We start from the raw sequence: 21,256 nt of genomic DNA, 5'->3' as shown, positions 1-21,256 counted from the left end.
TTCTGCCAGCTCTGGCCTGGTTAATGCAATAATGAAATAATTAAATAATCACCCTTACTGCGAAGAGAATAACAATGGATGCAGCATTAACATTTTCCTGTATTTAAATTTTTTTCTGCTCGAGGAGACGTGTAGAACTACCAGAGAGCTAAGCTCTATTAAATAAAGAACATTACAGAACGTCTACTGGCTTCTTGAGATGCTTAGTTTTCTTCATTTATGTTAAATCCATCAGAATTGCAACTAATCTAATAGAAGACAAACCTGTCTCTTCTAGGGTAACATCCTTGCAACACCTCCTGAAGGTTCTGCACATAGCCATTTGAATTTAATCAAGCCCAAGACCCATACTCAAGGGCAGTGCTGAACTATAAATAAAGCTGGCTCCTTCCTACACAACTTAATCCCCCCGCACAGCTGAGATGTGGTGCATGGGAAAAGCAGCGAAAGCTAACAACGCTGTAATTTTCTTGTTTACTGTACACGAGCCTTCCAAGATAGGCACTCGGGCATCCTGTTGATTGTTTATATGTGTAATACTCCTTAGCAGATAATATAGCGGCTTGCCAAGTGGCTGGGGAAATGAATGAGGCAAAATCTTGACCGTGGGTGGATTTAGAGCCGGCGATCGAACGGCTGTCAACCCTCTTCCACGACTGTGTCAGTGAAATGGCATCCAGGTAGGATCTGAAGCGAAATGGCCTGTTTTGTCTACAGGAAGGATACTTAACGTGAAGACGTACTGCACCGTCAGTCATCTTGCCGAGCGTACGGTGCGCTAGGGGCCTACAGTGGTTTGCAGCCACTTAGAGCAGAGCATGGGATCCATATTTTACCATCATTTTGTGCATTATTTCCGGCGTACTAATCCTTCGTTGCCGTTTCAGTCAGAAGTGCTATTTAATAAACCGCCAAAGTGTAAGAATTGCTCAGTGCCCTCAACAGGAAATCGCTTGTCCTTTTCTAAAGGCCTATTAAGTGCAGATTTGTAAGGTAGGCTTAGAGTTTTATTTTGCCAGGTAGTTTCCAGTTGCCTGTTTAGGATTATGTTCCGCTCTGTTATATTGGAGTGTGCCTGCAAGTGGTCTTCGGGTCTCCCGTAGCATGTCGCCCATCCCCTTTGATGTGCAAACATGGGAGCGGCGGAGCAGACACGTGTAGCGGCAATCCTCAGGCTAAGCGAAATGTTCTGGCTGCTTCCCTAATGAGGGCATCCTCTCGCTCCACTAGCCCGAAAGGTCCTCGGCACGGCGTGTCTGCGAAACGCGAGGTTGTCGGCCGGGGTGTAATTCGGCACATCGCGGCGCGCCAATGCGTAGAGCCCGCGGCAGGCCGCTTCAGAAAGACGACTGCTGTTAGCGACACTGAAATCCCATCAGTCACTGGAGCTCTAGGGTTACGTTGGATGATCAGAGCGGAATACATGGTGTGTGGTACAATTTGGGTTTCCAAAAGAGCTCTTTATCTAGCTTCAGACTAATAGGTAACCTCCAGTTAGAGGCGCTCGGAAAGGAGCTGAAGTCGAGGTACTCGGAGCAGGATGGCAGAGCACCCTTGTGTATTGCATAGCTAGTGTGTTAATTAACCCAGTGGCTATTAATAGCCATAGGAGCTTAGTCTTGGAAAGCACTATAAATATTATGAATACAATCAGTTCTACTATAACACGATAGTTGTGCTCCTGAGAACCATCACACTATGGTAATTTGCGATTAAAAAATTAGTGTTTCATTTAAAAAAAAAAAAAAAAAATTGGGTTATGGCCAGAGCACATTAAATACCGTAATCGTCATCTAAAAAAACGCGGAGCACACCCAGAATTTGCAGAACAGTGTCACGAACGGCATATTCATTTTTTTCATGTGCGACAGATGATGGCTTTCGGTCAGTTTTGAACTTCTCATCTTCTGTTCTAATAGTCTATTACAATAATATATTTAATGCGGAACTGATCAAAACATAATCCGTTGCACATGAAAACAATGAATGAATATGCTGTTTGACACTGTTCTTTCCTTTATTAAAAAAAAGTGTTTTTATAACATCCAACTTCTGTTCTTGCGCTGTAGCCTTCCTTTGATCTTCATAACGATGGCAGGAAGATGTCTTTGCAGTCATCGTTTTGGCCGGTCACATTTAACTGAAATACAGTATCGAAATTAAATGCTTAATGCAAAAAGCATGGGTGAGTTGAAATTTTTCTAATGAGATCGAGTTGCCATATTTCACTTGCAAAAGTTTGCCATATATAAATTTTTGTCTGTTCATCCAAATTGAAACATTTGTTGTAGCAGAAATTAATGTCATGCTTACCGAAATCACGATCTAGCGCAGGAGTTGACAACTCCAGTCCTTGCATGAAACATCATTACAGTTGTTCAGTTGCAAAGACAAACCCATTTCTTTAACATGATTGAAAAATTCTAGCGAGTTGTCAACTGAGGGATAGAGTCATTTCAGCCACGAGATTTTTCAAGTCAAAGGGTCATTTGGGGATAATTAAGGTCACAGCCGGGCCTGGGGAAGCAGCGAGTCCTAGAGCTGGCAACCCCTGACCTGGCATCTTTGCAGACTTACCGGATGCTTCTTCCTGCCGGTGCCGACTCGCTGAACCACGTTAAGTACAGTACGCATGACAGACCCGCTGTTTACTTACAGTTGTGTACTGCTGAATTCAAAGTGACTCCAGATGAATGTTAAATTAGCTTCATGTACTTTGATCTCTCGCTGTGCCATTTGCTTTTAACCGCAGCCATACCGAGAGACGGTCCGGTGGGATGGACGGTCCGTTTCCGAGTCGCCCGTAAACGTCGCCGTGGACCGTTCCGCCTGCGGCAGCTCTGACGTGAAAACGCGGCGGCGAAGCCATGCGACGAGAGCGGCTCCCTATTTCAGTTTAACAGCTTTAACTGCTTTATTTGAAATTGTACAAATGGATTCCAAAAATCTAGGTCAGTTTCGTCGTTGCCAGAGACATTATAGAGCTGATGGCTTTTCATTATGCAAAAATCAACAAGAAGTGATAGTGGATGAATAACAGCAAGTGCACACCTAAAGGCGCAAGCGTGCGGCTGGTCTGCGGAGTCAAAAGCAAACATTTCAAGGGCCTCGTTTGTGTGTGTGTGTGTGTGTGTGTGTGTGTGTGTGTGTGTGTGTCCTGGCTCACGCGTTCATACAGTAAAGCAACGTGACCAATTGTACACCATCCAGAGGAATCGCCGTGAAGAACATCACTCCAACCGAGTACAACGGCAAGGCTTTCCTCTTTTCTAGCAGCAGTGAAATTCAGCGCGGTGCAAGAGGCAAGACATTCAGTAGCTATTTAGTACTGTAGCTATTTTTTTTTTTTTTTAAATTATAAAAGATGACCGTGGCTTCCTCAGAACTTGGTAAAAAGCTAAGGTAGATATGTAATGGATCCCTGAAAATGAGTAGTAAAAACTAAACATCTTTTCTATGTAAATTCCCATCACAATCCAGACCTTTAGCTGATGCTTTTCTCCAAAGCATCTTACAAATGTTCAGATACTTACAATTATTTGCCCATTTATACATCTGGGTACTTTTTCTTGAGTGATTTATGCTAAGTACCCTGCTCAAGGGTACTGCAGCAGGAGATGGGTTTCAAGCCTGAGTCCTTGACGTCTAATCATTACACCACTTGCCGCGCTCTTTAGATTCCCCACTTCGTGTGAAACACGTGCGTTTGGATTTTGGGAGGAAACCAGAGCACACAGGTGAAATGTCTATGAACACGGGGAGAACATGTAAACTCCACACAGGCTGAGCCAGATTTGAACCCTTGTCAATGCACGGTCCAGGTGCTGACAGGCACCAACAGTGCCCCGCTGCACCACTGTGCTGCTCACAAACATGTTGCTAATCTCTAATTTTAATTTGTTCATTTTAAACTGCATTTACCAGTGTTTTTTTTTTTTTTTTTTTTTAATTTTTTTTAAACTGCATGCTTTTCAGATGTAGGAACAGAGCCTAATTCAAGGTGAAAATGTTAAAATTAATTCTTAATCTGTGAAAGGAAGAGCCAGCTTTGCTTATGTGCGCGTGTTCCGGCTGTTTGCATATAGTCGTAGCTCGGCAAATAACGGCAACGCTTCAGGTGAGACACTCGTTAGAAAATAAGGCTTATGTTGTTATCCGAGCAACACCGTTAGACATTGTAAAATGCTCCGAGAGTCTTGTGCAGTGCGAGGAGAGAGAGATCCGTGCCATTTGATGTAATCTTTCGGTGTATTAATGGAGGAATATGATTACCGGTGACATTTACAGACGTGTGCTCAGTGAAAAGGTTTATTTGATTCAAGGCTCAAAAACATTTAGTTTTCTGAAAGCAATTCAGTCACTGGCCGTTATTATTGAACTTGTGGTTTCTTGTCTTGCTTACTTTTGTTGCCAGTCAGCGCCAGAAAAAAGGAACTCCAAAAACCAGAAAACGTCCGTTACATATACATTTATACATTTTTCTATTTTTATTTTATTCTTTTTTCTACTCCGTGTCTATTTCACCTGTGTTTATTCAAAGTGACTTACCATTTTGTAACCAGTTATACACTTCTCTACTCTAGTGAAGCAATTCCCGTCATCTACATGGTGCGGCGGGTTTGGCCGGGTCCTGCTCTTTGGTGGGTCTGGGGTTCGAGTCCCGCTTGGGGTGCCTTGCGATGGACTGGCGTCCCGTCCTGGGTGTGTCCCCTTCCCCCTCCAGCCTTATGCCCTCTGTTGTCGGGTTAGGCTCCAGCTTGCCGTGACCCTGCTTGGGATAAGAGGCTTCAGCAGGTGTGTGTGTATACATTGCTCCAGGCTACAGGAGAAGGGTCGTGGGATTTGAATGGACAACCTTCAGGTTACAAATGCATCTTATTAAGCGTGCTGACCCCACCAGCAAATCTTTACTGAGTTTCCAGTACATCCAAACTTGTGCAGATGTTCATGAGATCTGACTTTATGGGATTGTTTTTCTCTCCATCTGAAACCTCAGTCACCTACTAGCTTGTAGCTGCAGTGATGAGTTATAAATGAGGCTATTTTGGTTGGCTGGAAGATTTGCAGTAAAATGCCCAGTTATTTAGATGCAAAACTGCTGAGGATGACTGGTTAAATAAAAATATATAGTCGTGTAATAATAACTCGTTGACATATTGTTTGAAATATTCATCATATCGATGCAAGGACGACCCACTGGCACCTCGCTCGGAATCCGGAGCTTATTTATGAATGCTTGAGGAATTCTGAATGCCAATCATAATTTTTGTACTCTTTTTAGACTACAGTTTATGAACACTGACTGGGACTCGATTACGATGACAAATGTACCCAACAGGCTTCATTAAGTATTAAGCCATATAATATTGTGAAGTGTAAAATTGTGAGCTTGAAGGGTACTCTAAATTCTCTTTGCTAAAGAAATGAATATTTTAATAACACACTCAACCATAGAAATTAAACCTTCAAATCTTGTGTCAAAGAAACACCTAGAAAGGCCAATTTGTACATTTAAAGTATTAATTTCCCATACATTTTCTGAAAACAGTTTATCTCATTTGTTTAGTCTTTAATGACATATTGGGAAACCATTTGTTTAGAATTTAATGTCATATTCTGAAAAATAAATACAGATATTTCTTAATTTATTAGGTCAGATTTACATTTGGGCCTTTAGTGGTGGCAATTTGTGAACAGAACCCTGCATAGCTAATGGACTTAATTTGCAATGGCTCCTTCCAGGCACATTAATTGGCAACGTGTGTGAAAGCTTAACGAATGCGTCGCCATTTCTGAATCTTCATGCAAGGAATTTTGAGAGATTCAGGTTCTCACCTCTGCAGACATTTAGGTGACGTTTTATTTTACATGCGTTATGTTTTATGCATGTGTACATATATAATCTATCTATATAGGAGCTTCTGTCAAGACAAGGACATTTTAGACAGTTCCATTGGCAGAGATCATGCGAACATGCAAGTTATTGTGAACTGCGAGGGTATGATTGACACTTGGAATATACAATTATGGTGGCTGGGGCTGCAAAGCTGCTTTGACAGCTGCGAGAGACACTTTTTTGCTCTCATCACTCGTCTCGTCTCGGAGGGCTCCCCTCAGAATGGATCCCACAACTTGATTTCATTGACCCTGAGTTGGCCCCTCTCCTCTGAGACTTTAACTTATTAGTCGACCAGATGGAGGCTTTATGATTTTTCTTTAGGGTTGACCAAATAAATTAATTACACAGAGGTGAACGGTCCTCTGTTTTGAAAGGCACCGAAGTGATATTAACTTTTGTGACTCCGGGTCCTTTCTACGGAAAGGAGGCCATTCAGCCAGTTCTGTGCTTCTGCAGAACAATGCATTGGAGCGTATGAAAAAATATACAGGTGGTCCCAGATTTACGATGGTATGACTTGTGATTTTTTTTTTGACTTTACGATGGTGAGCTGGCAATAGACATTTGGTAGAAACTGTACTTTTGATTTTTTTTTTTTTTTTTTTTTTGACTAATTTTGATTTTTTTTTTCCCCTGGCAAGCGATATGCGGTGCGATACTCTCTCACGATGCTGGGCAGCGGCAGCGATCATCATCTCCCAGTCTGTCACGCAGAGGTGTGTATTAAATACATTTTTGACTTCCGATATTTTCGACTTCCGATGGGTTTCGCGGAATGTAATCCCATCGTAGATCGGGGACCACCTGTATTCTTTTACGCTTACATAAAGAAAACGCTTTTCTGGTCTTGCTGCCCTAAACAGGTCCAGCGGGCCACTTGCAGAGTATGCAGGTTCAGCACTGCTCTTTGAAATTTACTCGCATATTACCAGATGTGTTGACCCACGGTGGCTGTGATTTGGCAGCTGGTCAAAGAAAAACCCTATAAAAGGTTATCTTGGCAATGTCAGGATATTACTGAAAAATGTTGCTTCCTCCTTGAGAAATTATTTGTGACAAATATGTAAAAACATGGGTGTACCTCCATGTCGGATCATTTCCATTTCTGAGTCGACCCGCTTAGGGTGCGGAGTTTGAGTAGCTTACCTCTGTGTGCATGAGGCAATCCACTCAGTGGTAAATTTGGCCCATTTGCCTTTAGCCAATGTGGGATTGTGGCGTTTAAGTGCCACCCATCTGGCTTGTTGATAAACTTCTTGGATTTGGGGACAGGAGCTTAAACTGGGCACTGCAATGGATTGTGCTCATGGAGACCAGCTTGGTTTTCAGCTAAATTTTTCGTTTGTGACAAACTGCTGCGTCCTTTAATTTTGCTAGCAAGATGCATGTTTCATTAGCTGGATGCCTTTTTAAGTCTGCTTTCACTATAAATCATGCTACTTGGTGAAATAAATTATGTAGCATAAAGTTTAGCCTTCATCCAAGTGTTAGATACACAACATTAAGCTACTTACAATCATACCCTGCTTTAGACACCAGAGCAATGCAGCACATGCTATGGGTAATTTAGTGTCACCAACTGACATGTCTTTGGGTTGTGAGAGGAAACCAGAGCACCAGGAGGAAACCCACGAAAACACAGAGAACGTGCAAACTCCGAGCCAGATTCAAACCCACGTTTAAACTTACAGCCCAGGCTTTGCGAGATTCCAACGCTACCTGCCGTGCCGCCGCCGTTAAATGTCGAACTACTCAACAAAGTGGCTAATTACTATCTCTAAGCCTTATGTCTGCCGTTCTGTGCTTCTAAATGTTCAGGCAGACCATGAAGGTACTTGCTGCATATTGGTGATATACAATATTGATTATTTCTACCTCCTGCTTGTCATGCAGATGACTGGTGGCAGTTTTCATTGGGATCACGCGAGGTTCGCCGTTGGACCCGTCTTCCATGCGTCATTCTGTCACTTCGATTACCGTAATGGGATGATCCCAGCAGGAGCTGACGAGAACATTCTCGCGCACGCCAGGATTAGTCGGGCAGTGAGCGGGAACTGGGAGGTGTTGAGGGCAGAACTGAAAATCCACCAGGAAAGTGCATGTGTCATCTGTAAACAACACAAACCGAAAAAGTGCAAAAAGAACAATGGCTTGTGCAGCTAGGGATGTCAGTTGCTGTAATTCTTGAGAAGAGTGTTCTCCATTAATAAGCTCACAGCTGTCTTTATGGCCAGTCATTTGCTCTCCAGCTGCGAGATATGTCAGATCATTTAAAATGTTCTTCTGCGTAATTAAATCTGTGAGCAGCAGCGTTTGGAACAAGCTGAATGCTCTCATTCAGGAACATTTTCATTTCAGTCCTCCTCCTCTTGGTCCCCTGTAGACCACACACACAGGTTTGTGTGTTACTTATGGGAAGCTGCATTTGAAATCCTTAGTATTGCGTAGGAGAGGGGCGCAGCGGCGTAGCGAGTTGGACCGAGTTGGACCGAGTCCTGCTCTCCAGTGGGTCTAGGGTTCAAGTCCCGCTTGGGGTGCCTTGTGATGGCCTGGCGTCCCATTCTGGGTGTGTCCCTTACACCCTGTGTTGCCGGCTCCGGCTCCTCACGACCCCATATGGGACAAGCGGTTCAGACGGTGCGTGTATTGTGCAGTTTACACCTGCTGTTCATTCCCATCTTCTTTACTTAGTTGTATCTTGCTCTTCAATACAGGTTGATAATAGCTGATTTAATGAAAATAAATATTGTGTAATGTCAATTTATAAAAAAATTAACAAAAGCAACAGTACAGTTCTTGCAGTATAACGTAAAATGGATCAATAAAATTTTTTCTGTGTAGTTTTTCCATCCATCCATCCATCCACGTGTTTAAAAAAAGTCACAATGGAATTGCTTCAGTGTAAACTGAATATGCAAGTACAGCCTCCAAACTTTTTTTTTTTTACGTAAATCCTCATTCACAGCTTTTCTTCGACTAGGAATATTAAGCTGTATTTCAAGCGAAAAACTGAGACTGTATCACTTCTCTTGAATGTACAGTTACCTTGAAGTCACCACTTCTGAAAAGCTGTTAAACAAACCGTCTCCAGGGACAACCACCGGCGGCGCGGCCGACAACGAGGAAGTGGCGCTCCCTTTGCACTAAAACATTGCTGGGGATACGGCGGTAATCAAAGCGAAATTGAATTCTGCCCGGCAAGGGCTCTTCGCAGAAGACAAAGGTTTGACCCGGTCGAGAATCCATTACAGATCCACTGATGTGGGTGCCTCTGAGGGTGGCTGTAGCTTTTGCTGTCAAAGGGGGGGAGGGTCCTTCTGGGGTTAATAAACCAAGGCCCTCAAGGCGGAATGCGAAGTACATTATGCCTTATTTACAGCCAGAGGAATAAGTGGACCCTTTGAAACTTTAGGTATCAGGTATTTTCCTGCTGCTTGATACTGGGAGGATACTGGGGGGGGGGACGTCACCACCGAAAGAAGCGTGGATCACTGCGGTGACCCTGTGTATGTGACCATCCTCATGGATGCGGCAGTGCCGTTCAAGGATGGACTACCTTATTGCTTCTTTATTCAGGAAGAAGCCAAGATTGATTTCTGAAGTGGCTGAGTCCTTGTGTTCAATCAGGAAGGAAATACACGCGCTGCCGTTTTCGGGGCTCCGCATTTATCTTGTTTCGGGACGCTTGCCGCAGGACACCGTTTGATGGCGGTGTTGTGACTCACATCGCATATGAAAAAACTGTCTGTAGCCTTTTGATTATTAATACAATCAGCCAGTGTGCCAGACAAATGGGGAATTGGAATTGGTTTTATATCCAGTGATTGTGTCAATTGTCTTCTAACAGAATGAATTATTGATTAAGAGAATCCAAATGAACAGCTGTCTATCATGGTTGTGTTTCACTGCAGAATTATGTGTTTGATATATGACACATAAGTCTGCGTGATACTTTTTGAATGCAGTAACAATATATGTAGTGTAACGGAACACTTATAGAGGCTTATTGGCTAACTTCATGTCAAAGAAGAACTGTAAGGAGATATGCACTTCTGGGTTTTCTGTATTTTTATATATATATTATATATTTTCCTTTGCTCACAAAGCACAGATAAAGTGAAACTGATGAACCAGGGAGACATGAAAAATAAATGTAGCGCAGCCAAAAACACCAGCAGTTTCCAAGGGTCGTTTGGCTTTTATCTCATTCGTGAATAATGCAGCAATATAGAGTTACCTCCATCGCAGAGCCGGGGACAACAGATACTGCGGACAGACTAACGGGTGAGACCCCCGCGAACTTGCCGTGTAACGCGGGTTTACAGCAGGCCTCAGAATCTCTCGGGATCCCCCTTTGTGCCGGACTATGGTGTATATCATGAAGGCCGAGGGACCGGGAGGCAGACGGAAGCCAAACGAAGAGGTGCAGACAGAAGGCGTCGGGGATTCGGAGCCAAATCCGCAGGTGAATCGTCAGAACGCCTTCCCTGCTATGAGCTCGACGTGAAACCCTGCCGTCAGATGTGTGAATATCCCATTTTTTTTTATTGTCTGGCTCTGCGTATCTTTCGGATTAATGACGTTTTTTCACGGTTTGTGTAGTTTATTTTCGTCTTCGCTCCGTAAGCACGATGAGGTAAAGTAAACTCAAGCCAGCCAATGTCCAGAAATTCATTGTGATTTTATACGGGATGTGAAAGCATCCCTCGTCGGGCCGGAGGCTGGCGGGCCGGCTCTGTGTTGAGCCATCGGCGGAAAATCACGTTCTACCCGTTTTGTAGACTATGAATAATACGATCATTCATCTTGCGGCGAGTGGCGGGTTGTAAAAAGTGGTCTTGAGCCAGTTTACCGAAGCCGGGAGGCTGTTTGAGTCCGTCAGTTGCCGACCTCTTCCTGCCCGATAATTGCTGCTGAAGTTGGACGGTGTGCTGCGCTCCAGGTGACGCGAAAGCGTGTTCGACCGCGAGCGTCTCGCTTCTGGCGCACGGCTGGCGGATGGGCGTAAGGTCACGCTTTCCCGCGTCTTCCAACGCAGGCTGCCGTTACCGAAAGACCGTCCGCTTTCCTCCACGCAGCGGCAGGGAACTGGGACAGCTTATGCATTAACTTCCACTAAATTTCATTAAAAAATGTGCTCTGCAGTACAGTTTTACAGTCTAATGAAACTCGCGGCGGATTTAACCTCTTGATTGTATAAATGTGGCACTGATGATAAATTGGCATATCAAATGCTCATTTAATTTTATTGCAGCAGCACTTAATTTCTTGACCAGAAGGCTACACAGCAAGCAGTCATATTTAAAGACCATCAATTTACCTCCTTTTGCTTTCTTAGGATAAATAGTCGTTCATCTTTAAGCTAATCCCAGGTTTCCACTACCAGGAACAGGTAGGGCCGTGGAATGATTTACAGCTGAATGTATGGCTGGCGAGGAGGCCTCATAAAATGTAGTATGCAGAGCAGTTCATTAACCAGTGATGAGCAGATGGCCTGGCTGTTATTATGCCAGAATAAATCTCACTGAAATTAAATAATGAAAAACGTAATATGTCCATCATCAATTATAAATGTAAATAAAGCATTGTTGTTTTCCCTCTGAAATAGCGCAAAAGGCACCCGGAGTCCTGAAGAACTAGGAGTTATATACACATTTTATGTAAATAAGTATTTATTTATAAATATATGAATGATAACCCTTGGTCCAAAGGGTTGCAAAACAACCTGTTCTTTAACCCTTAACCTACATTTAGAAATTTAAAAATGCTAATATTCACATATGAAGTGTTGAATAATGTGCATATTTTTAAAATGTCACTGTGCAAAACAAAAATCCGTTCTTTCACATTGCCCATGACAGACTTATTGTGGAATAATAATTAATCATTTCTTCCCGCGAGGAGCCCAAAGGCACTCTAATAGCTGATGTGCAGGTCGAATTGGTTCAGGAAAGTCACGGACGAGCGTCGTCCGCGTGAATGGAGAGCAAACCGGCGATCCGCATTTGCATTTTCCCTTCAAAGATTATTATTGGCCTCAAATCTAGATTAATTTAATTTGTTTACACGGTGGAATCCTGTTTGTTCTTTTAAAAAGGGATTCATTGTGACCAGATGCGTTGTGTTACGATGACTGATGAAATCCTTTCAAAACGACTCTGTCTGCAGTCGTTCGGAGATGGCGGGAGCCCCTATTATAGGTGCCTGGAACAACAGCAGACTCTTATCGGGAATTTATGACAGCATAAAAAGCTAATGTAATGTAAACCAAACCATGTGTAAACTGATGGTATCTTCGTTCCTTCTTATAACAGTATATCTTCATTTCTCCAGATTAATATTTGAAAGCCGTGTCAAGCATTAAGGGCCCGATGATTAATGTTCAATTATCCTTTTGTGCGGAATCAAACTCCGTATTTCTTTTTAGTCTTTCAAGCGCGCTTCGGCAGACGGGCCTTTCTCAGCTCTCCGCTCCTTTCACACTTAGCGGGACTGTGGAATTGTGGGTAATGCGGAGAGTGGGATTTTTGGAGACGATGTCGCTAGCGAAATGGGCTGCCTGTGAAAATATGGTTTTGTACCGTGGTTTTCGGTTTTGTTCTTGATGCATCTCCTCACATTATGCAGAAATGTGCTGTATGAATGCAGTGCCAACTATTTACTCCCATCCATTTATTCACTCTCGTGCATTACAGGCTTGTGGTCCTCCCTGGCATAGGGTGTGACGCAGGGTACCCTTGGACAGGGAACCAGTCCCATCACAAGATAATCACACACACTCACTGACTCATACATATACACCAAAGGCAATTTAGTCATCAGCTCATATGAAATTCATCCTTGGACTGTGGGAGGAAACCAGAGCACCAGGAAACACTGAGATTCAAACCAATGTCCAAAATCAGCCCAGAGGTTGTGAGGCACCAGTACTACCTGCTGTGCCACCGTGCTCCCCCTACCCGTTTTCCCTTACGAGTTACTTCACTGAGTGCCACACTTACAAGGTGCGTTGTGCTACTAATCACATTAGTGTTTTACCATGTATCTTCTTTTCAGAACGCACACTGGACTGACATGGCATGACTCAACACTTGATGACATGTGCAGGACGCAAATAGTTCAGGGGATGTCACCACTCCTTGTAGCGTCCAATTTTCCTTCAGCTGTACGTCCAGATATTCTTCAGGTTTCTAGAAAATTCTCAGTCTCCCACCTACATACTTTTAAACCGGCCCATAAATAGTCACAGATGGACTGCGAATGCTTTCATCCTGATCCTATGACGCAGGAATCCCCCGTATTTAGTAATGGGATTGACTTGAATTAGAGCAGGTCAAAATAGGTAGGCAGTTAAAATTCATGTGACGATTACACACTCTATTATACCTTCCTGCCCAGGACTGAGAAAAAAGACAAAATGATGACGTACCTCACTTTATTATTTATTGGTGTTCCCCCCCCTTTTCCAAATATTTTTCTTAATTTCAGGAAGTCATTCTGGACACGTTACATACTTCAATGCTTTTTTTCCTAAGACAACAGGAAAGCCAAAATGCAGTTTTCAGTTCACACGAATTTACATTTACCACAATGCACTTCCTCTTTGCTTACTGTCAAGGCACTTCCTTCTCCACTACGCTGAGCCCCAGGTGCAGCAGAGGCCGGAAATACGGGAACAAAAGAGGCCCAGAGCCGCGCGAAAAGCTGTAATCGCATGTGAAACACAGTAATAACGCAACTGCGGCTGGATGAGGAGCCTGCGGGACAGTGAGAAATTTCCACTCCGTACTGTGTAATGCAGCCCCTCAGAAAGAGGGGAAAATAAATACCGTGGCAGCGCCATAAACTCTGCCTTTTTATTGATTCATATGTTACCGTGAGCTGCAGCGTGCCTCTTCCACGCTCCTCTTAGCTGCTATTAAAAAATCAGTGTTCTTGCACAAAATTTTAATGCCCTCCTTTAGCAGCAACGGAAGAATCCATGTGTGGCTCATTATTCCACATAATGAACGTTTCTGCTTTACCTTTACATTTACATTCATTCATTTAGGAGACACCTTACTCCAGAGCGACGTGCATCTCGCAGCAAACAAAAGTGCATTTCACCAGCAGGCAAAGAGTTAGAGATACAGACACGCTATTTTTGAAGCACGCGGTACTGCTGTTTCACAGGTACGCGCCACGTGAGCAGCTGCGCGTAGAATCGATCGGGAATACAGAAGCGATCCTGACAGATGGAGCCGTTAAATTAAGTGGGTCCGAAAGCATTTTGAGACGCTCGTTGAATGCACGATGGGATTCAGCAGCTCCGAGGGACGGAGGGAGCTCATTCCACCCCAGCTGCCGCTGACATCAGCTCTACATTCTGGAAGTGGACAGACGTGTTTGTTTGGTTTCTGTGGAGTACCCGATCTTACAGTCCTGCCAGGGATGACACCTGATACCTAACACCATGTGTCTGACACCCTCTCCTTTTCGTAACCTCCCCCAGAGTGACAAAGCACCCCGGCGTTCAGGAAGTCGAACCAGCAACATTTCAAAGGTATAGTGCACCGTGTTTCTTCCCCATTGCGTGCTAAGCCTTGAGATCGCAGCGCTCTTATCATCTGTTGAGGTCCACTTCTTCAGTACCCACCTTTTATAGCACTAGGGGGCCTGAGTCGATGTCCGCAGCAAATCAGCGCTCCTGCTTTGCTCCTCTGCAAGGGTTAACATGCAGTCAGACTGAAACTTCCTGTAACTAGTTTCACTTTCTCTCCGCTGCACCTAGTTCTCTTTGTGTACCCATTACCATTTCTGTATTTCGCCGCACTCATGAAGACAGCAGGTCCACGATGTCTGAGTGCTTGCTAAAAATGCCTTTCTGGAAGACCAAAGTGACCCTCTATGACTGGTCCTTGCAGGCAAGCAGCTCGACGACGGGAATAGGACCCAACAGCGTGTCACGGACCTCGGTCACACCTTCTTCTCAGGACATCTGCAGGTAGGTTTTGAGAAACGGCCTCTGTCCGTCAGAAGCCGTCATCTGATGCGGGCCTCCGCTTTGCTTTCCTCGCGCTCGTCCGCATTGCGTGTCGTCTGCGTCTGGCATGTTTCTGGACGTAAATCCCGGTCGCGCATTTCACCCTAACTCTCCTTAAATGTCACATTTCATCAGTTTTATTTTTTTTAACTGGGTTTCGACACTGCTGTTTCAGAGAAGTAAGATGTTTTGCAATTATGTTTACCAAATATATTCAAAGTGGTATATACAGGAAATACAGCTCTGCGTACCAGTAACTTGGTTGGCTAATTATTTCTATTCCCAGTTAACGTGGAACCGTGGATATTATGCAAAGCAGATTCGTGGGATATGAAAGCGAATCCTCCTCGTCAAAATGCGGAAGCTTTAATTGTTGGATCCTGTGAGCAGAGCCATTGCGGGACCCCGAACCTTGTGATCGTGATGATCTTGATGTATTTATCTCTCACGGCGGTTGAATAGCACCGATAGCCTTGAACAAACCAGTTATGTTTAAGGGAGGGTTATGTGCCGTGCCCTCGAGTCCACAACAGAGAGAATCCCAGTTGAGGCATCATGTTTTTTCCTTTTTTTTTTAAAATTTTTTATTTAATTTGTGTCCTCATGTCTGCTGTGCTTGTCGCTTCACCCTGTCTTCTCCGCTTTCCATTCTTCACCTTCGCACGCTGTCGCTGCTCAGCACTGGGGCTTTGCCTATGGTTGAGGAGGATGGTTCAGAGCAGCTCACGCCCGTCATGGTTCTGACTAACGGGTGCCAGCCGGGCGCCAAGCGCCAGGTGAAGAGACGCCACCGCAGGAGGAAGGAGCCGTGCCAGCCCTGCGAGTGCCTGGACAGGCCCCGGGAGCCCGAGGAGAGGACGCCCCGGAGCCGGCGGGAATACTACCGCCATCGCGGAGGCTACCCGCGGGACTGCGGCGGCGACTCCTCTTCGTCAGAGGAGGAGCAGAACTGGAAGCAGGCGCGCAGCTGGAGCCGGGAGCGGGCGCGGCGAGCCAGGCGCCGAGAGCAGGAGAAGCCCCGGAAGCCCCAGGAGCGCCAGGCCGTGGAGCTGCTTTCGGTGGGCTCCGACGAGGGACCGGCTGCGGGGAAGGAGCGACCCTCTCCGCAGGAGACCGCCGGCACGGGTCTGAAAAACCGCCGCCGGCCATCTGCCAAGAGGGACGAGCGCCACCCTCACCCGCGGAGGAGGACGCCGAGCCGCAGGGATCCGCCCAAGAGGGGGACCGGCCCCGGGAACTCCTCGCCTGCCGAAGAGGACCGCATCACCAAGGCTTACGAAGAGCGCGGCTCCGGGAACGAGACCCTGGCCGCTCCAACTGGCCGAGGGTCCCCGTGTCACAACGGCGCGGCGCAGCAGTGCACGGATGATGAGTTGGAAGTGTGCAGGTCAGTCCGCAGCCCTGGATCAGCACCCACCGAGCTGCGGTCGTCGCGCGGAGTTCTTCCGGTAGCGCGGCCAAAGTAGACCGCCGTGACCATGGACCGCAAAGCAGAGCCCCAGTTTAACATACATGTCGGTCCTGCTTGCTTTCCACACGTTCAGCCTCTCATTTCGCTCTTGATCTGTGTCAGATAAACGGTCCTGCTGCTCTCACATCTCACTAACATCAGCTGGGGCTGTGCTGGGGGAAGGGGGTTGCACTTCCCGTTTGGCGGACCTCAGCGGGTTTCGCCGCGCAAGTCAGAAAACGGTGAGGGACACCAAACGGCAGAGCATCCATCTCTCTCATAAGCCAGCCCCTGTTCTTTCCGCTCGTGTGTTCGCTGTAAGTCGTTACTGCAAGTCTTGGTCTCTGCTTCGCTTCCTTCGACAGCCTGAGCTGGAGATGATTATGAGACAGATAAATTTCCCTCTGCTTTTCATGCACTGGATGAATTACGGTGCAATACTATGCTCCATTTCCCATCCCCCCATTACAATTCGCCCTGAATTTTGAAAGTAAATCATCTGACATTCCTGAAATGCACGTTAAAATATACTTATTTACTTCTGTAATGTTAAAGGAAGTTGCCTGAGGTTACAGCAACATACATGCGACGAGTGGCGACAAAGCATACGCGCGGTGACAGAAGATACAAAAGGCGGCGACGGAAAGGACAGCGGAGGAATGCAAGAAAAATGAAATAAAACGGAGACGGCGAGCAGTGCGAAAGCAGGCAGAAAAGAAATGCTTTCATCGCTGGTAGCACAGGAAGAGGCAAAATTATCATTGGCTGGCACAACTGCAGTTACACCCAAAATGTTTTCTGCAGATGTCTTCCATTTGCCACTCTTCTGTGCTGTTTATTAATATCCTGCAACGCCATGAACTATGAGTACATGCAAACCAGAGCTGATAAAATGCATGCAAAATCACTTGCATGGGTTTTTTTTTTTTTTTTTAAATGGTCAGTTCAATCCACCACTCAAGTTCGTCTCTACTTTCACACATTTACATTTATTTATTTAGCAGATGCTTTTCTCCAAAGTAACTACATGGAGTGCATTGGAAGTCATCAGCCCACACACATTATTCCCCGCGGTGACTTACACTGCTAGATACACTGCTTGCACTGGGTCACTCATCCATACATCAACGCTATGGGGGAAGCCTGAACAGCATGTCTTCGGACTGTGGGTGGAAACCAGAGCGCCCGGCGGAAACCCACACAGAGACAGGGAGAACATGCGAACTCCACACAGACCGAGCAGGGATCGAACCCACATCCTCTCATGCCACCCAGATCCTGTGAAACAGCAGCGCTGCTCTCTGCGCCGTCCTTTCTTGACACCTCAAGAAAGATAGAACTCCACTCGGCAGTATATATTTATCTGCTCGCTGCACTCTTGTTTTCTCGGCCTGTTGCTGAAAATTAAAATATGTCTATTTTTAGGGCCGACGCTGAAAAGTTACTCGCTATCTGGTTTTGCATCTTTTCAGCTGACAAATGCGTCTGTGTATTTGGTGAGGGCTTCGGTAAGGAGAGCGAGTGTGCTGTACGTCCTCCTTTACCAAACTTTTTCTTCATTGAAAGTATGTGGGCTGCATTCCTTCCAGCTCGTCGGCCACATCGTTTTTTGCCCTGTAGGAAAGAAATTTGTCAGCATAAGGAAACAAGTCGTTTCGACTTGGCCAATAAGCATAAACCGACCTCTCAGTTTTGAAATAAGTTAGTGAATAACATATTTGTAAACTGGATATTTTAGACCGTTTTATTTTTATTACAAGTTAAACACAGCGGCAGGTAGTGCTACTGCTTCTCACCACCTACGCTTTTCCCCCATTGTCCGTGTGGTGCTCCTGTTTCCTCCCACACTCCAGAGATATGCAGTTCACGGGGATTGGTGACTCTAAATTGCCTGTAGTGTGTGAACGGGTGAGTGAGTGTGTGTTGCTACCCTGTGATGCGCTGGCATCCGGTCCAGGGATTCTGGGATAGGCTCTGGACCCCTAGGACCCTGACCGGGACAAGCGGTAAGCAAAACTGAGTGAGTGTGAGGTTAAACACATGCAAAATTAGTCCATTATACCCCCACTGAGAAGTGTCCTAATCCTGACACATGCGGCAACTGCAGACTTCTGAGCTATTATGGTAAATTTGGTTCCTACACCCTAGATACTTCTGCTCATTAGTGTTGCATAAATGTGTACTTTGACTGTACCTTAAATTGCATATGAAAGAGTGCTGAAATACCCATCCTTGAATCCTACATGCGGAAAAGATTTTTTCTACAACACAGGCCAAAATGAAATTGTGGAGAAGCTGTAAAAAAGCTGTAAAAGTAGTTAGATGGCGCTCAAATGTGACAACGTAACAAAAAGAACATTTAATTACAGGACTGGGTAAATGGAGCTTTGTTAACCTACATTGTTCTTTTTTCCAAGACAATAACAAATTGTTAGTAATCTTAAACATTTCTCAAAATTTGTTGCATTTACATTTATTTAATTAGCAGACACTTTTCTCCAAAGTGACTTCCACTGAACTCTATGGAGTGTCATTAGCTCGCACATCTTATTCACCATGGTGACTTACACTGCTAGATGCACTACTTACAGTGGGTCACTCATCCATACATCAGTTGAACACTCTCCCTCTGTCACTCACACACTATGGGGAAACCTGAACAGCATGTCTTTGGACTGTGGGAGGAAACCAGAGTACCCAGAGGAACCTACGGAGACACAGGTAGAACATGCAAACTCCACACAGACTGAGCAGGAATCGAACCCATGTCCTCTCGCACCACCCAGGGACTGTGAGACAGCAAGGCTATTTACTTAGCAGGCATCTTTCGTCACAGCAATTTACAATGATTTACCCATTTTGTACGGCAGGGTAAATTTTACTGGCGCAATTCAGGATAAATACTTTGACCAAGGGTACTGTAGCAGACGGTGGTATTCACACATTGATCCTTCAAGAGTAAGGCGGCCACTTTAACCACTGTACCACCTGCTGCCGCTCATCATTTAACATTACGAGCAAAGAGAGCTTCGCCGTCACACTTCTCCGTAAGCTCAAGTTGCGGGAGCGCTGCAGTCTTCGGTTTAGTTCCCGTTCGCTCCTCATTTAGCTCTGAGACTAGACAGACGTACTCCGTGATGAGTCATAAAATCATTTGAAGAAGAGCGGAGGCCTACAGATCGCATTCCAGCATGCGTACAGAAAAAGAAATGTTAAGGACTGATCTGACCGCTGACCGTTCGCATCGACAGGATCTGCCACTGCGAGGGGGATGAGGAGTGCCCCCTCATCACGCCGTGCCGCTGCACGGGGAGCCTGCGCTTCGTGCACCCCGACTGCCTGCACCAGTGGATCAAGAGTTCGGACACGCGCTGCTGCGAGCTCTGCAAGTACGACTTCATCATGGAGACGCAGCTCAAGCCGCTACGCAAGGTACTCGGGATGGGGCGAACAAGTTATGGCTGTGCGTGCGGTGTGACCGGGGAGGGTAAACTTGGTAAAACCGGGTGTGTAACTGGATAAGATCCGTGGGCCTTGGCTTCATTTCATTTGTAACTCCAAAGGCACCTTTAGCTTTAAGTCACAGTCAATTAAATGTTAATAATAGAGGCCCGCTGGGGGGTGCGGTGGCGCAGTGGGTTGGACCACAGTCCTGCTCTCCGGTGGGTCTGGGGTTCGAGTCCCGCTTGGGGTGCCTTGCGACGGACTGGCGTCCCGTCCTGGGTGTGTCCCCTCCCCCTCCAGCCTTGCGCCCTGAGTTGCCGGGTTAGGCTCCGGTTCCCCGTGACCCCGTATGGGACGAGCGGTTCTGAAAATGTGTGTGTGTGTGTGTAATAGAGGCCCTCCTTGATTTATTTACTGGTTCAATTCTGTAAAAGTCTAGGATACAGCATCAGCAAATTAAAAAAAAGAAAAAAAACCTTAAGACTTTAGTATGTGCATTAACTTCAAAATACATTAAAACTGAATTAATTAAAATAAACATATATTGCCTCCACAAACTTTTATTCAATCCTGAATTTTAACCGATTCGTCCCAGAAGCGTGTAGCATTTGCCATCTCGTTGACAGCGGTCAACACTCGGGAACAGCAGGCATGCAGGCAGGGGTTGTAAACACTGCGGAAGTGAGTTGAACTAAGGTGGTCCTGTACTCCTATTCTGAGTGCATTTCACTGCCATAACTGTAAGAAGTGAGTGCATGTGTTTCATAGCTCTTAAATATATGGCTGATACTGTTTCCCTGATTTTAAATTTTTTATTGAGTGCTAATGCAAATAACAATCGGGTTCAAAGGGAAACCTGCATACATGAGTCTGGTAGGACCTGGATGGGAATAAACATTTTAAATTTAAACCAGGGAAACAGTATCAACCACAGATGTAAGAGCTACAAAACATACGCATTCACTTCTTGGTAAGCGGTTTACAAAGGTAAAATTTTCGGTTTATTTTTGATTGACGTTCTTCACACCACTTCAGACAAATTTTAGAAAATAGGAGCAAATGCAATCAACTCAGTAGTTTATCTGGCAAATTTATACTAAATATGTATATGAAACCTCCCTTGTACGACTTGTGCATTAACTTGATAAATAAATCATAAGCATTGCTTTGCTTCAATTTTGGGGTCTGTATGGCAACATTTACACTATAAGAGGGGAAGGGAGAGCTAACTGTGCCTCCTTCAGGTTGACATAGAGAGAAGCTGAGATTTTTCTTCTGGAGGAAAAAAGTGCTTTGTTGCCACCTACTGCAGCATGCAGATGTTGGCATGTTTTCGAACAATGAGACCACCTTGCTGGAATTTTATAGGCTGTGCACAGTGCCGGTGAATGTGAGTGAAGGTCACGCAATAATGTATACCTAAATTGTATTGTTGCATTGA

General features: G+C 45.3%; 1 protein-coding gene across 2 annotated transcripts in view; it reads left to right on the top strand.

The window, feature by feature from the left end:
• The window catches only part of marchf1 (membrane-associated ring finger (C3HC4) 1), a 40,550-nt gene that overhangs the window by 14,211 nt on the left and 5,083 nt on the right, over window positions 1-21,256 (top strand). Inside the window, exons 3-6 of one of the 2 annotated variants that reach the window (XM_029259099.1) lie at window positions 14,391-14,441; window positions 14,803-14,882; window positions 15,601-16,308; window positions 19,623-19,803. In XM_029259099.1, the coding sequence (XP_029114932.1) occupies window positions 14,391-14,441; window positions 14,803-14,882; window positions 15,601-16,308; window positions 19,623-19,803 (1,020 nt within the window). The remainder of the gene's footprint in view (window positions 1-14,390; window positions 14,442-14,802; window positions 14,883-15,600; window positions 16,309-19,622; window positions 19,804-21,256) is intronic. The other variant, XM_018736053.2, reaches the window with a different exon arrangement.

This window comes from Scleropages formosus, chromosome 16, assembly GCF_900964775.1.
Source record: "Scleropages formosus chromosome 16, fSclFor1.1, whole genome shotgun sequence".
NCBI classification, from domain to species: Eukaryota; Metazoa; Chordata; class Actinopteri; order Osteoglossiformes; family Osteoglossidae; genus Scleropages; species Scleropages formosus.
Note: the sequence above shows the minus strand (reverse complement) of the source record. Positions and strands in the feature narration are given on the sequence as shown.